Source organism: Cygnus atratus, chromosome 5 (assembly GCF_013377495.2).
Source record: "Cygnus atratus isolate AKBS03 ecotype Queensland, Australia chromosome 5, CAtr_DNAZoo_HiC_assembly, whole genome shotgun sequence".
Classification (NCBI taxonomy): Eukaryota; Metazoa; Chordata; class Aves; order Anseriformes; family Anatidae; genus Cygnus; species Cygnus atratus.
In genome coordinates, this window is record NC_066366.1 from 7,073,424 (window position 1) to 7,090,586 (window position 17,163).

At 42.0% G+C, this 17,163-nt stretch overlaps 1 protein-coding gene across 1 annotated transcript; it reads right to left on the bottom strand.

Moving 5' to 3' along the window:
• Window positions 1-2,220: 2,220 nt before the first annotated feature.
• On the bottom strand, window positions 2,221-16,453 carry RCN1 (reticulocalbin 1). Its single transcript, XM_035550381.2, has 6 exons — window positions 16,127-16,453; window positions 11,555-11,748; window positions 9,760-9,938; window positions 9,157-9,217; window positions 4,690-4,889; window positions 2,221-4,029 (listed from the first exon to the last, which is right to left on the bottom strand). The coding sequence occupies exons 1-6, from the start codon at window positions 16,450-16,452 to the stop codon at window positions 3,922-3,924; spliced, it is 1,068 nt and encodes a 355-aa protein (XP_035406274.2). The 5' UTR covers window position 16,453; the 3' UTR covers window positions 2,221-3,921.
• Window positions 16,454-17,163: the final 710 nt, after the last annotated feature.

Genomic DNA, 17,163 nt, shown 5'->3' on the forward strand with positions numbered 1-17,163 from the left:
AGTACTGCTTATTAGTGGTGGGTAGTTCCAAGTGTTTCACTACAAGCCATGCCAGGTTTTGCAAGATCTTTGCCCTTGAAGCATTTTCTGTGGCCCCTTCTGCCACCTTGCAAAATGAATTACGTTTGCTAATGGTCACATTTGCTACTGGCAACTTGCTGTCCAGGAGTGACACCAACATCACTCAGTAAAAGGGTAAGTTTATTTGAACAGAGCAGTGATATATTAGACAGTGGACTTCCCTCAGTTAGACTTATGCCCTATATAGCTTACATGTGTATGAATTGATTTAAACTCCTAGAAGTTACTGCTCAGTAGTAAAAAGGAGATCAGGATCTGATGGTCACATGGTTACTTCTAACCTCAAATCTCACCATCCTATTGTTCTTCTGCTTGCTTTTATGTGGCTAAGGCCTTAATCCCTCTAGACAGGGGCAAGGAGTTCTGCCATTAACTTCACTGGGATCAAGGTCGACTTCTGTACTGCAACAGTAAAGCAGTATGGCACTATTTTAAGATATTTGTGTAAATATAATTAGATAAGGATGAGCTGCATTCTCCTTTCCTCAGGGAGTTATGAAAAGTACCTTGATTGGAACAGGAGACAGATTTAACCTGATTGAATCATTAAATGGAAATATAAGACAATGAACATTAGCCACTTAGTTCATTTCATAAATTCTAAGAATTAAAACTGCATGTGCAATAATAATGGCTATTCCAGATATATAAGTAGGAAAAATGCACCTTTGACGTACTGTGGCATAGGCATAATGAAAACGTGTAGTTAATGGACGATTTATGTAATAAGAGTTACCATACAGAACCTGCAGTTGGAAATATATAAACACATTTCCCAACAGAATTTCACTACGTCACTATTCATTAAGAAAATCCACAATAACTGACAAGATAGGCACAAAATGAATTTTCATGTTGCTGGAATGAAGTATGGCTCCCAGCAATTAATGGTTTTAGTCATATCAAGCAGATAAATAATGCTATCTGACATTACAGTATTTCACATTACACTAAAATTTTGTAACATTTGCTCATAATATGACTTGAAATATGTTACGTAGGAAAAAAAATGTTATCTCTGGAACAGTCAAACCCCATTAGAAACCTTAGGCTTGAAAAATCACAATGTTAACAGTTATATCCCCTAGCAAAGGTTTGCTTTCCTTAAATAGTGTTAAATTTAAACCCAGAAGCTGTCGTCTCTTTTGGAGTTACTCTTCCTGAGTGCATTGAGCTTGAAAGGAAAATTTAGTGCACAAAATGTACTGTGCATTGCTCAGTGTTGGTAAGTGAAACACCATAAAGAGCTACAGAAACAGAGTAGCCTTTAGTGTGAAATCACATCAATGATAGTCATGTTTCTGTATCCTGCTTTATAAAAATGCTCCTAATCTTAATATGACCCCATTACAATGATTGACACTTTATTATCTTAAATCTCATATTAATTGGCATGTTTGCCTTTTTCATAGCTTGGCATACTCTACCTGAGTACTATTCCTTTTTTTTTAAAAAAAAAAAAAAAAAAACACTGAAAAATATAGTTGGTCTAAAATTCCAGTTCCTGTTTGCATGCATAACTCCTATGACTTCAGCACTATTATTTATATAAGCATAGTTTTATACTAGAAACTGCCGAATGTGTTCCAAACTTTAATAGAAACTGAGAACAAATACAGGAACATGATTTCTCTCTCATTTGATGCTAATTTCATTCCAAATTTATTGAGTAATGTGGAAGAAGATGTGATTGCTTGTCAAAGCTCAGATGCAGTTTTTTGTTGGGACAGAATGCAGCGGATTTGGAAGTGTCATGTTTAGCTGAAGGCAATGATGCTTAGTGTCTCAGCACCCAACTCCCACTGAATTTCAACAAGAGTTAGCAAACAACCTTCCCTTGGGCACCAGTGAAAATCCTTAGCTTCCCATCTAGTCTGTGCTGCAGTTTCACTTGCAGGAAACAAGTTTTTTGTTTGTTTGTTTTTTTGAGGTCTTTTAAGGTATTGTTTCCTGAAACAATGGAAGATGATCCAAGTGCAGAGAGAGCACAGCAGTTCTGTTACTAAAATATAAAAATGTCAAACTTTAGTATGAAAGGACTGCAAAAAAACAAACAGAAAACCCACCTTCTCAAGATTGTTATGATTATGGAATATACTAAGACTTTCCAAATCCAAACAATAAACAAAACAGGTAATGTTTTACGTGTGCCAAAATACAATTTTATTGCTTCTTAGATAACACTGCATTTAGGTATTACTTTGACATGGAAGTACTGGAAAAGCAAAAACAGTTTATATCTTATGACATCTGTCCTACTGTATGTTAGTGGAAGAGGTAGGGACTTTTAGGAGACATTGCTGGCAATGTCATAAGTGCACACCAAAAGCTTAATAATTATGCTAGCAAGAACATGTAATCTCTGCCAGAGTGTGTAATCTAGAATTATCTTCAATTGAAATTAAAATATTTAACCACAGTTCTTATGTGACCTTAGTGTTCAGAACAGATTCTAGTAATAGTGATAGCAACTATATACATTGGACATACTTCTATTTTTTTTAATGAGGTGAAGAAGAAACAGTTGGTGCCATATGCCCAGCTGCTGTTCGTAGATGACCAGCCAGTGCTGCAGGACCTGTCAATGATCCAGTGCTTGAGGAACTACTGGCTTTAAATGCTTGGTTCCTGATTTCACATCATCTCTCTATGCTAGTCTGTATTAGTGTTATTGCACCTTCATAGTATCAAAAAGAAGTAATGGTTTTATCATGCATATTTTAAAACCAGTACATTTAAAAACAACCAAACTTATCTGAGTTAGGTATATAAAAATATATATGTAACAGCTCACATTATACAGTTAAAAAGAAAGCACCTGTGTGGAAAGCTTACTCCCATCTTTGGAAGGAAAGCTGTCTCCATGTAGTTGCTTCAGTATCACGTACTTATACGTACATACATACAAAACTAGAACTGTAGCCACATGAATCTGTCCCCTGATGTGGCACAGAAGACAGAAGGCCCAGAGGGGTGATATGTCTCATTCTTTCTCCATCACAGAACTGCTGCCATTCACACTGTGTGAACAAGAGTATGGCTTGGGTAAAGTGCGAAAAGCGTGAGATAAATTATGCTCCATGTGGCATAATTCCTCCCAGGAAACAGCATAACTAGCAGCCCACAAACAATTGTATGTTGTTCTGTTGTCAGAAGGAACAGTTGTCACTACGAACTCTACAACCCTTGCCAAGGAATGCCAGCATGGGTGCTAGGCCACGTGTGCTGCCTCTGCGCTGCGATGGGGGTTAGAGGGAAGGGCCAGTTGTATAAGTTGCCCTTGTAAAGATATGGCCCACAGGGCTGCTGGTTAACTCCGGCCCAAACTAGGAGAGAAAAATGGAGTGTGGAGAAAAAGGCCGGGGAACTTGTTAAATCTTTTCTCTGTATAGAAGAGTGAAACTATAATTCTAAATTGTTAAATTGTTATATGCTATTAAAAAAGACAGCTAAACAACCTCATCTATTTCAAAAACTAGGTTTCTTTCTAATCCTAGCTGCATTTCACTATGGTAAAAACGGGTATTTGAAGAAAATGTATTATTATTAAAGGTCCTTGGAGTTGTTTTAAGTGTCTTTCCCAGGTTAGGCTCCAATATACTACTTTTTTCCAAAAATAGAACTACAGTAATTAGATATTGTATTTAACCATGTGAAGAGACTAAAATGCTATTTCTCTGCAGTTTCTGAGGTAATAAGCTGGCATGTTAGAAATATATTAATGCAAGTCATTCAGTCGTGAGTGTGTCCCTTGCCCATCTTCCCCTAAAAGAGGGGATGGACCCGGTGACTTCAGTAAAGTGGAGAAAAGGTCTGTGGCATGTTGCTTGGTACACTGTATCATAGCTCATCATGGTTTCTTGTGAGGTCTTCCCCATAATTAGTAGCTTGACTTCCAACAAACATATTCCAGTTGTCTAGAACTTCCTCTTTTGTTAGCTTTTGATCCTGGTGGGAGGAAAATAAAATCTCTGTAAGAACTTTTTCAAAGCTAAGTAAAAGACCAACACAGACATACAAGAGCTCTACAAAGCGGCAGACTAAAGATTCAGGAATCATTTTAGCTGTCATGGTGAGTGAGATTTTGATCCAAGTGGAAGTCGTAAGTCCCACTGGCTTCAGTTGGGTCAAACTGCTTATTGAAATGTTAGAGGAAGTGGATGTATTGAGCCAGTCTTTAAGCCAAAGATGTATGTTTCAGTATAGAAACCTGGGCTTTTTCCTACCTCCTGGGTAACATATCTCTTTTTTTTCCCTCTTGTAGTTTAAATTAATATACAAAACCTATGACCACTCTTAAAGAGAAAAAATATTTCTACTGTGTTAAAACTTGCAGGTTTAAGAAGATTTTATGTAACCTAATGAAAGCCAACTTCTAGAGTTAAATTGTGTTTTACTCATTTGTGATTCTTACCCTACCAACTGAAGTTTGCATTAATACATTAAGGCACTAGCACGTCTAGCCTCTAAAACTCCATCTAAAGTGTACTAATAAGGAAAATTATTAGGAATCACTTCTTGCTAATTGATATTATGTTTAAGTGGTTCTTCTTGTTCGTTTTTTTAATGTTGCTTTTTTTTTTCTTAATACACTAGAACTCTAAGTACCTTATCTACATCTGATTCATAGACTAAATGCCTGGCTTCGGCTAGTGCGTGATCGTAGTCTTGTGGGAGAATCCAGTGCTGAATCTCTTCCTTGTCCATCTTTCCATCCTTGTTGAGGTCACGAAAATCTGAAAACTGCTCACGCTCTGTAATCACCCAGTCAGGCTCTGGTCCACCCTCTTCATTTGCAAACATATCAGCTGGAAAGGAAAGAAAGGTCTCACTCAAGTCATACTTAATTTGAAAATTACGCATAAACTAAAGACATTTGCATGGTGTTCCTCAGAGGAAGACTAAACCTTTAACTCTTCGCACAGCATTTCTTTGTACAGAATATGAAAGGTGGGGTGTAGAGTAGCTGTGTATATCTTCTTTCAGGCCTACTTCTTCTCTGCTGGTGACTGTCTGTTCTTATGTTACCCTAGTATATTAGCCTCATAAACAGTGCACTTTTATGAAAGGTGAACCTGTCCAAAGGCCTTCAGCCACTTTAATTTGAGTAAAAAAAATCTTTAAGGATCTATTGTTAAATTGCAATCATGAGCATTAGGGCTGAGCTCCATCACATGAGGAGAAAGGGATGTAGCAATTTTATCTTGTCCCTGCCAGCAAATGTCTCCGTGGATAAAATCAGACTTCAGCCAGCAGAGTGGCTGAGAGAATAAAAGGCACAGGGGAAACTCAGGAAAACAAAAATTGCTAAATAGAAGTGAATGCTTTTATCCTGCTTTCAGAGAGGTCTGTTTAAGAGAAATCCATCTTAGAAAAGGAGTCCTTTTTAACCATACAGTTCTGCAGCAAACTCCACTAGAAGGTATTATTCTACGAAGAAAAACCCGGAAAGAACGTCCTGCATCAGTGGTATGCTCTGTCTATGAGAAACTATACGCAGTGCACTTGCCATAGCTTGGTACCTTGGGAGGGAGTACCATTTGTGACATAGGATGCATAGATTATGTCTGTGAGCTGCTCTGTACATTGCACATTAGTCCCGTGTTATATTTAAGAAGCATCAGTAGGAAAACACTACCGTGGCAGCTGCTACCTGTATAAACAGGGTTGGGAGAGTAGCAGTGATTATTAAGAACAAGTATTGATTTGTATCTGTCCTTTACGTCACAGGCCTTCCAAATTACTAGTAGACACAGACACAAACACAGATTTCTAGGTTGGAAGAGATCTCAAGATCATCGAGTCCAACCTCCGACCTAACACTAAGTACTCCACTAAACCATATCGCTAAGCTCTACATCTAAACGTCTTTTAAAGACCTCCAGGGATGGTGACTCCACCACCTCCCTGGGCAGCCCGTTCCAATGCTTAATAACCCTTTCGGTAAAGAAGTACTTCCTAACATCCAACCTAAAACTCCCCTGTCGCAACTTTCGCCCATTCCCCCTCGTCCTGTCACCAGGCACGTGGGAGAACAGACCAACCCCCACCTCGCTACAGCCTCCTTTAAGGTAACTGTAGAGAGCGATGAGGTCTCCCCTGAGCCTCCTCTTCTCCAGGCTGAACAAGCCCAGCTCCCTCAGCCGCTCCTCGTAAGACTTGTTCTCCAGACCCCTCACCAGCTTGGTCGCCCTTCTCTGGACTCGCTCGAGCACGTCCATGTCCTTCCTGTAGCGAGGGGCCCAAAACTGAACACAGCACTCAAGGTGCGGCCTCACCAGAGCCGAGTACAGGGGCACAATCACTTCCCTAGACCTGCTGGCCACACTGCTTCTTATACAGGGCAGGATGCTGTTGGCCTTCTTGGCCACCTGAGCACACTGCTGGCTCATATTCAGCCGACTATCAACCAATACTCCCAGGTCCTTCTCGGCCAGGCAGCTTTCCAGCCACTCATCTCCCAGCCTGTAGCTCTGCTTGGGGTTGTTGCGCCCCAGGTGCAGGACCCGGCACTTGGCCTTGTTGAACTTCATACAGTTGGCCTCAGCCCATCGCTCCAGCCTATCCAGATCCTCCTGCAGAGCCTTCCTGCCCTCGAGCAGATCGACACACGCACTTAGCTTGGTGTCATCTGCAAACTTACTGAGGGTGCACTGGACGCCCTCATCCAGATCATCGATAAAGATATTAAAGAGGACCGGCCCCAGTACCGAGCCTTGGGGGACACCACTTGTGACAGGCCTCCAACCAGATTTGACTCCATTCACCACAACTCTCTGGGCCCGGCTATCCACCCAGTTTCTAACCCAGCGAAGCGTACGCCAGTCCAAGCCCCGAGCAGCCAGTTTCTTGAGGAGAATGTTGTGGGGAACAGTGTCAAAAGCCTTACTGAGGTCAAGGTAAACCACATCCACAGCCCTTCCCTCATCCACCAAGCGCGTCACTTTGTCATAGAAGGAGATCAGGTTCGTCAAGCAGGACCTGCCTTTCATAAACCCATGCTGACTGGGCCTGATCGCCTGCTCGCCCTGCAAGTGCCGCGTGATGACCCTCAAGATAATCTGCTCCATGAGCTTTCCTGGCACTGAGGTCAAACTGACAGGCCTATAGTTCCCCGGGTCTGCCCTCCGGCCCTTCTTATAGATGGGCGTCACATTGGCTAGCCGCCAGTCGACTGGGACCTCCCCCGATAGCCAGGACTGCCGATAAATGATGGAAAGCGGCTCGGCCAGCTCCTCCGCCAGTTCTTTCAGTACCCTCGGGTGCATCCCATCTGGCCCCATCGACTTGCGCACATCCAAGCTCCTTAGCAGGTCGCCAACCATTTCCTCATGAATAGCGAATAGTAGTAAAAGTCCTTCAAGAATTATAAGTGTGTTCACTTTATCCTTCTGGTCACTGTGGCTAATCCACTTTATCCTTCTGGTCACTGTGGCTAATCAACTGTTTTCTGCTCATCAGGGCTGCTTATTCCTCAAGCCTTCCATTTCTCTATTGGTATTAAAGCTTGTTTTATAGATGGTACTCCTATGCCTTGTGGTTCTGGCTTTCAAGAATACGCTAAGGAAAAGTGCACCCCACATGGGTGGTCTCAGGGTCACAGGCTTGCAGGTATCCATAGGAAGTGAAAACATAGATCTCAAATCTAAGAATAGCCTCCCCTTGCCCTGCAGTGGGAGGATGTGTACTACGCTGAAGATCTCTGTTGGTAGAACTGTCCACAGTGTCCCTGAAATACACTGTACACTGGCACAGTGAGAATTTAGTTCTCTATGCTTAACATGACTAGGGATATTCTGCTTAGCTGCTTTTATAAAATGTAAACCAAATTTTGTGGAAGTCAAAATGGGAGGGAGAAGTGGGGAGGGAGTAATCATTCTACAACCTTCAGCAGATTTCCCCATCAAATACCTGATCCAGAGACTGCAGTTTCTGGACTTTTTGATTGCTCCTTATAAACTACCAAGGAAGAGATTTAGCTTTCTGTTTTTAACCCCAATTTGATCAAAAAGAAAAGAATTATATCTGAAAATGGGAAGTAGGAATATTTTAAGCAGTTTTTCTCTACTCATAAAGAAACTTCAGACAACACATTCACTTTCTTTTTTGCATTTTTAAAGTGCAAATTATATTGTTTATTTGAAGCATCTGACACGTCCTGTCAATTTGATTTTTATCATCCTTGCCAATGTGGGGTGATCGTGACGAGAACATTCTATGTTCCTATCTATAGAAGACAAGAAAAAACAGCATTCACATGGTAACAAATGTTGACAATTACCTTATAATTATATGTAGGTAATGTCACTGAATGAACTGAAATTACTGTGGAAATTATGCTGCTCTGTTATTTCAGTCATAAATGAATAGCATTCACATTCTGAGGCTAAATATAATTTACAAGGAAAAGAAACCCCCTGCCATTAATTAACATGTGTATATTGTTCCTGATTATATGAGAAGTGATCTTTATAGCACCACTAGAAACAGAAAGATTCATCTGAGCTTGCTCTAATGCTTTCCTGGTGATACTTTCTTGATTAAAAACCCATCAGAGTGAGTGCAGTGGGAGATGTTAGCTTTTGGTATCAGCATAATGATTCAAAAGGGTGAAACGTATTATGTGCAGCTGATCTCTAGTCTTGTTTCCATTTAGTTTTCATATGTCTAAGTGCAAGACAGTAGCTGGCTGCCTAGAGTGACTGAAAGTTGTGTAACTGTGACAGATCCCCTGTTGATGTTTCCTGTGCTGATCTCTTTCTGACATTTAAGTAACGCACAGCTACTTTTCATGCACTTGACAACTTTTTTGAGGATCTTAAATCTTGCTCCTGTTTTTATACAGTTGATTTTTAATGCATCATCTTATATTTCTATAAAAAACATAAGGCATCACTGCAAAAATCTTTAGAAAAACATGGGGTTTTACTTACTAATTAATCTAGGAAAATAACTAGTAGAAAATAGGCAACTTTGAAACACAAAATTGTTCACCTTTGGTTTGTTAATACCGCTGCAGACTTGAGAGAGGATGGACATATGGAGATTTTATAAGAAACAAACTTTAAGACTTACCAATATACTCATCCTGATCCACAAAACCATCCTCATTCTTGTCAATGTCTTCTAAGGTTTCCTGGAAAACAGTTTTGCATTGAAGTAATCAAGAGAGAACTGACAATTCTGGCTATTCCCCTCTTCAGTCATTTCACATCTGAGGCCTGACCTGACCTTGTACACAGGCAAATCTACTCTCACAGACTCTGATGCAATTGTTGCTTGAACAAAAAATATACAAGTCTCATGCTGAAAAAACTCCCTGCACATAAATGAAAACTGGACATCATGCTTAAGTTTGAAGTTAGGGGCAGATAGAAGCTGGCATCACACACTTTGCAGCCTCATGTCAGCATACCTTTCCTTTTATTTTGGTGCAAGTCCATACCAAGACTGTTTCCACTTGGGAGTAGTCTAAGAGTGTTTAACAAGTCTTCCTTGTACTGAGAACTCTAAATCAAGTACTTTCAAGAAATATATCCCTTTTTGTTCCCAAGCTGGCTATTAAGTATGTGTCTGAGTGCCTCTTTCTCAACCCTGCCTGGAAAGGTTAGAGAAGCTTTTCAAAGCTCATCTGAAAAGTAAAAGTAAAAATAATGTTACTGGTTTTGCTCTGCTTACTAAGACAACGATGTTTTTCATATGCTCAAACTCCTCTGGGTGAAGGAAAGCTGTGAATTCTTCACGAGTGGCAGCTAGGTCTCCATCCAGATCTGCAGTTTTGAATCGTCTTTCATCTCTGGGCAGCATTTTTTTAAAACTGTGCCGATCAGTTGCATCTTGGAATTCTTCTGGATTTTCTGCAAATTAATCAAGACAACCTCAAAATTTTGTTCCTTTTCAAGTGTACTAATGTGATAAAGCCCCTTAATTTGCTGACATGTACTCTGTTAGAGTCTAAAAATACAAACACTTATTGCCAGAATAGCTGCTGTGTTGAACAGGAACTTCTTTTCCTATGAAGCTGGAAATTAATTCAAGGGTCAAACACTTTGGGTCATTTTTAAAGGTGACTTAGTAGTAAAGGTAAATGGCTGAGTAGGTTCTCTGTTGGAATCCAGGGTTTTGCAGTATCATATATTATACTTCATAGATTTATTTAATCTGCTTTTATAAGCGCTGCTTAGGCAGTATTTGGAGTAGATTTCATTCACAGAAGTTTTATACTTCTTAGGAATCAGTATGACCTACACAACTCTCCAGTTTCAAAAAGCAAGCAAACCAAGGAAAAGTGGTTTCAGAAGCTGGCAGACTGACTGAAATTACTGAACTGCTACGCCTCTGCTACACAGAGCCTATCAATTATTTTCACTTTAAAACAAAGACATTTTTTCAGGGTGTTTAGAGACATACAATGAACGGTATTTGATATAATTTTTAGAATAGGAAAACTAAACTGAATTCAAAGATATTAATTGTGCAATCGTTATGAGTATTTTCTCATGTTGGGAGATAAACATTTGAAAAAGACTAGGCTGGGAATCACAGATGTGAATTTTAAGTGTGTATTAACACATGATCACAATATAGTAGCTGTCCTCCAGCTCTTGGGGATAACAAAGAGCAAAGACAGAGGGCTGAGAAAGGCTCCCAGAGATACTGCTACAGGGATGTGAGACAAAATATTACCTTTAAAAATGTAGTAAGCCCCATCTGCATCTAGGGTAGAACTTCTACTTAATACTGCTATTGGAATCTTGCTCCAAAAACTACCTGTATGGTAGCTAGACACTGTCTTCTCATTGCCAGTAGAAATGTACTCATGGTCAGTTACTACCAATTAGTGGTCTGTCAGCATTGCCCCGTAGCTTAAGTAATCTCTTCTCTTCCTTTCCCTTCGTTAACTTAGAAAAACTAAAGGGAATGCAAGTTGGAGAAAAAAAAAATCAGGTATAGTTTTAATAGATGTTTCTTTTGTCTCATTTTTAAGGATTTTCATTTATAGCTGATCCCAACCTGAGGCATGTTACTCCACATAAACTATTTTATTCAATAATTTTGCTATAGCTTATACCCAGCCTAAATTTTTAGCATCTAAAATCTTAACAAATTGAGAGACTGAATTGAGAAACATTGGTTAATTATGCAATATATTGTTTTTGAATAAAAATACTAATTTTAATGTTAAAAAATCATCTATTTTTTAATTGGAGTAGGAGACCTTAATTAATCTTCATCAGTACATCGAACAAGCCCTCTGTAAAACCTTCTGTGTAGTGGTGACCCATGTGGAAATGGCTGAAATACAGAAATAATGCAATAAAAAAGTGCTTTTGACCTCTGAGTGTCTATAAAATTTAATGCGATTTCCAAAAGTCCTAAATGTGACACCAAATTCCTGTTGGCTATAGGGCATGAAATCATGCCTTATAACCCCAATCGTCATTGAGCATATGATCTGAAGACGTTATCTTACCTAGATAATAACCATATGTGGCTTGTTTATATTCTTCCCAGGCGATTTTATTGTCCTTGTTTAGATCATAGTCTTTCCAAACTTTAGCAACATTTTCATAGATATACCGTTTCTGTACCCGTTTAATCCAGTTTTTCAATTCCTCTGTTGTGAGATAGCCATCTTTGTTTTCATCTATTCTATCCACAATCTTCCTGTAAAAAGAGAGTGGCATCCATAAGAGTCAAAAGAAAACCAAACTGCACGTCAGTCCAATTTTAGTAGTCTTTATCTGGCCCTGATTTTCCACAAAAATGTAACGCCCAAAATTTAGAAAGCTGTCCTTCTGGCTAAAACTTTCTTCAATTTTGCAGGTTATCTTAAGGAACATTATTCATTAATCAATATTGCTATGAATAATTCAATTGGAATTTGAACCATCAAAGTTAGTGAACAAACTATCTCAGAGGATACCTCAATTTCTTAGATACTATCAACTAACTACAGGGCACCTGTTCAGTGTCCATAGGGGGTAGCTATGCTGGACTCAGAATAGGAAACTGACTTCACCTCAGGAGAAAGCCTGTACGGATGTTTGCCAGATGCAATCAGGGCAAAAAGCTGGGATTTTGCAGACACCTGCAGTTTCTCCTGTGGCCCTCCAGCAGACTGATGCTAGGCTGGAGTGAGTTGTGTGTGCAACTTTGTGTGCGATGTTGAGCACGTGCACCATTTAGTCTTCCCTTCCATTGCTGTCCCTCTGCTTCTTTCCATTTCTTTTCTTTTTTTTCTAGATAAAAGAAATATTGCTTGTGTTGCCGGGAATGCCTGGTACTCATTAATGCGGGTCTCCAGTCATTGCTGGCAATTGGGATATAAGCAACTGTCCTACGTAAAGCTGCTAGCTTCAAGTTCTGTTGAAATCAGCAGAAGGGAAGGTACTTGGGTACTCCCAAGGAAGCTTCCACCTTTGAAAAGTTCTGCACACAGCTGCAAGTAAAACTGACCTGAAAAACTGTTTAAAAAAAAAAAAAAAAAAGCAACTCTCTCCTCCACCATTTAGATTCTCTGTAATAAATCTCATGAGGACACCTGTTAATTGCTAACTACCACCAGTTTGCGTTTGAGCTTGTAAAACTGGCTTTTGTCCCAGATACAGTGGTATACCAAATGATAAAAAAATACCTTTATCTAAAATAAGAACGCAGCTTCAGTCTCACAGCTTGTATATAAATTTGTTGGAGCATTATAATATCCCGGGTACAACCCTATGAGAAACAACGTAGTCTCCTCCTGAACTGGGGCAATCAGCCCCATGTCTCCTGTGCACATCCAGTTTGGCTTTGGGCACATCAGCAGTTTGAACCCTTGAACCACCGCTCACGAGACCATAGGAGCAAACTCTCTGTAGCTGCACTGCACCCAGCAGTTTGGTGACCACCCTGTCGCCAACTCAAGATAATCAAAATGACCATTATCCATAGCCTCAGTCACCATCCCTTTGGTCTAGTTATATGTCATTTGTAAGAATGGGTAAGAGAAAGAGCTGTCTTGTCTAAATCCTGACTTGAAATTCAACAGGTGAGCTCCCTAGATCTCCAGGCAGCCAAAGGAGACAGTGAAAAGTTCTGAATTTTTAACTATTTCTTGCAATTCAACATCTTGGTTCCCCAGAGGGAAAGCTGGCACTGGCTGATGGGAACTGCTCAGCGAGTAAAGCAATGTCCTTTCTTGAGCCTTAGTCAAGCAACAGCAGCAGGTTCTACTGAATTTGCAGCACTGTCATGTGAACCTGATAGTATCGGGTTTGTAGTGTGTTTCATCTACTGCAAGTCAGAGCTTAATGGATACTGGTTTGGGGTCCAGCTGTTGAATTCATAAACATGGTATTTCTGAGTGATAGGGGAAAAAAAGGGGCTACAGAATTTGCTTTCTAAAGTAGGTAAGTATGAATTAACTGACTGGAAAACCTTTCTCTTTTGTGTAAATCTCATGGGGAATTGACTGCCGGGGTCCCTTTCACTGCATGACGGGCTGTATTTGTCAATGAATTTGCTCCACCACGAATTTGACTTAACTGCTTTAGCTGATATTTCTGTTTTATTAAATGGAGTAAGTTGCAAAAAGTGATTCTGCTAGCAGCTCTTTGGTATTTTTAACACCAAAGCAGTCAAGACTCTTTACCATAAAATGTCCTGTGCCTTATCTTTTTCTTCTGTACTCTTGTTTTTATAGCTCCATTGCATCCATATGCACTCTTTTACTCTGCTTCCCAGATGAGAACGGGGACAAAGAAATAGTCTTGCCTACAGGCTCCCAAAGGTGGACTGCAAACCTCACATTTTATACTGATAATTACCTACAAAAGGGCTTGGGATCATTCTAAGTTTTGTAGTGGAGCTACTGTATATTGTCTGAAAGGCATTAGTGCCTTCATTTTAAATAGTTAATTCTTGAATATATCAAAAATTCATGGAGCGTGTTAAGACATGCAGTGCCAAGTCATACCCAGGAAGTTACATGTACGAGTGTGTAATACCTGAAACCTTATGTTCTCCCTTTAACTTAGGTGGGATAACAATCAGTATTATGAGGTGAGAAACTAATAGAGTAGCTAGATGACACATGCAACAGGTACATACAGTCTGCTGTTAGACAGATTAGATCTGCCAGCCTGTAAATGCATCTGGTGATGAAACAAAGTTGGGGTAAGGAAATCACTGCTACAAAGTGGCTGAAAGTGGAAGGCTTCCCCTCTGCACACGATGCTCAGCACAACTGTACGTGGATAAACTCAGAATAAATAACAAATGTTTATATTGGTAGGATCTGTAAGCATCTTCTGTATTTGCTGAAAATGACAGGCCCAACACAAATGGCACGGAGAAGGTTCAAAGGACTGGGGTCCCACTCTTCTTCTTAGCCCATCTCCACTCCCTTAATGCAGCCCTTGGCTGCTGCACTAGGATCATGTCGTGCTTCTCCAAAGCCAAGTGAGTTGTGGTACTGCACATAGGTAGGAAATCTGTGATTCTTCCCTTATCCAGTGATTCAGTGTGGGAGGACAGGGAGAACAGGGATGCTTCTGTCAAGGAATGTCCTAAGGGCAGGTGTACTCCAAGGTTATGATAAAATTATGGGCTGGTATGTGTCATGATCACAAACCAAGATTTTACTGCTCAGCTGCTCCTCCACAAAGGATGTGAGTAGTTGCTTGCAGGGCTTTTTCTATGTACTAGCTAGGTCCTTTTTGTTTACTGGAAGATGAGGGTAGCTTTGTGTTACTGCTGTCTAGCCCTGCAATTCCACAGGATGATACGCTGCCATCCTTCTTACGGAAGGTGCAGTAACAGTAGCACATGCTTTGGTTACAGCAGTAGACTATATATTCCCATTTTCTCGTGGAAAGCATTTACAAAACATCTCTGATGTTTTGCTGCACAATGCTCACCCCACAACGTGGACTTTGGTTCTCAGAGGAAGTCTTTAAGTCATGTCCACATAAAAGGTGTTTGACTGTGGCTGTAGCTTAATATGCCTGTGTCACCTCTCTGAGGTGCACTCAGTGAGATTGCTAAAAGCGTCTTCCCTTGCTGAGTTGGTGTTTGTAAAAGCTGCTTAAGAGCAATCCAGCTACTTCATCAAATCATATCCCCAACTGAAAAAGTCTGTTCTGGCGCAAGAATAAAGGTAGACAGTTTAAAAGATGTCCTTGTTAGCGATATACTTTTATTGGAAACTAAGTCATAGATGGAGTGTACTGAGATGGTTTCTTCTGCTCCTTTTTCAAACTGTGGAAAAAATTGGTCATTTCTGATAACTGCTTCATCCATTTACTTACTGAGATACAGGTAAATAGCAGTGACAGCTTCCAGAAGGACCAACAGGGTCACTCTGAGACAACCCTGACACTACAACATGAGCTTGTGATAGAACTACAGACATACAATGAGTAAGCGCCGCTCCCTGTAGAAGGGGAGTAACTGAAAAGCTAGTCTTAGTGAGAATGTACAGACACTTTAAATTACTTTCTGTTCATTTAATATTTTCTGCTTATTTAAAATAAAACAATCTTTCAACCGTTAGACTTAGTCCTAATTAGCAATCTGACTTCTTGTAAGTGTAAACGAGGGAGAAGTGCTAACAGAAGGCAATTGTCTTCTAGGTGCAAAGAGCAGCATGGAAGCAAGCGCGGCACTATCACAGCGGGCAAAGCTGTCACAAGTGGAAAACCTGTAGGCTTAAACTGAAAGAGCTGCGATGAAGGGAAGAGAGACACGGCCTCAACTCGATTCCAACACCTCCGGTGCAGGCAGGCGTCCCGGAGGCGAGGAGCAGCGGCAGCAAAGCGCTCCGGCGGCGTGCAGCGGCCGGGTGCCCGGAGGAAAGCGACCAGCCAGGAAAGTGACCGTGTCCGGCCGGCCGCTCCCGTGCGGGGAGGAGGAAGAAAGCGCCGAGGTGTCAGGGCCCGGGCAGCCGGAGCGAGGGGGCGCCCACCGCCCGCAGCCGCCCTCCCGCCCCGTCCCGTCCCGCCCCGCCCCGCCCCGCGCCCTCCCCTGCCACGTTCCCGCCGCCCGGGCCTCAGTGTCTCACCCCAGCCTCTCGCGGCTCTCCTCGGGGCTGAGCTGGTCGAAGCTCCGCGCCTCCTCCTTGCCCAGGAAGGCCTCGTGGTCGTACTGGAAGCCCGGGCCGTCCTCGTGCTGCTGCTGCTGCTGCGCGGCGCCGGGCCGCGCCCGCTCCTGCCGCGCCGTCGGCTTGCCCAGGCCGCCCGGCACCAGCAGCAGCAGCAGCAGCAGCAGCAGCGGCGGCGGCGGCACCGGCAGCAGGCGCCATCCCGCCCCGCCGGCCATGCCCCGCGGGCGCCCCGCAGCCGGAGCCCCGCCGCGCAGCCCCGCGCCGCCCGAGGCCGCCCCGCTCATCGCGCCCGGCCCGGCCCCGCCTCTCCCCGGCCGCTCCCCGCGATTGGTCCCGGCCCCGTCCCGGCCCTGTCCCGGCTCGGCACGGCCCGGCCCGGCCCCGCCGGCGCCACGTCTGCAGGGCGGAGCACGGGGACACGAAGGGGACAGGTCGGGGCCGGGAGCTCCCGGCCCTCCGTTATGAATGAACAAAAACGTGTTTTGCTTTTTTTTTTCTTTTTTTCCCAAGATGAGCAACAGTAAAGCTACAAGTTAAAAAAAAAAAAAAAAAAAGAAACCAAACGTGGCTATGTCATGAGTGCATGAGTGTAACACCAAGTCAATACCCTAAAAAATGTACAGTAGGAAAAAAAGATTGCCAGCGTCCTCCTAGAGGATACTAATCGTAACAGCGGCACCGGAACTGTCAGAGCAGCAAACTCAGGATCCTGGAAATTGAAGGAGAAAACCCAAGTTTTGTCATTTGGTGTAGAAAAAAGCATTTGCTTTTTCCATAAATTGCAATTCATTTTGCTCAAGATTGTAGAAGCAGAGACTTCAGGTTGCAGTAACTGACATTTTCACCTAGTAAATTTCCTTTTCCTGTGCTGTAGCCTGAACTTCACAACCAGGGAGAATTGCCTGTTGCTTGTTAATGACCTTGTACACTGTCTGACCCAACATGGCAGAGGAGCATTGCCACCAGAGCCTGGCTGTTCTTTGGTAGCTCGGACC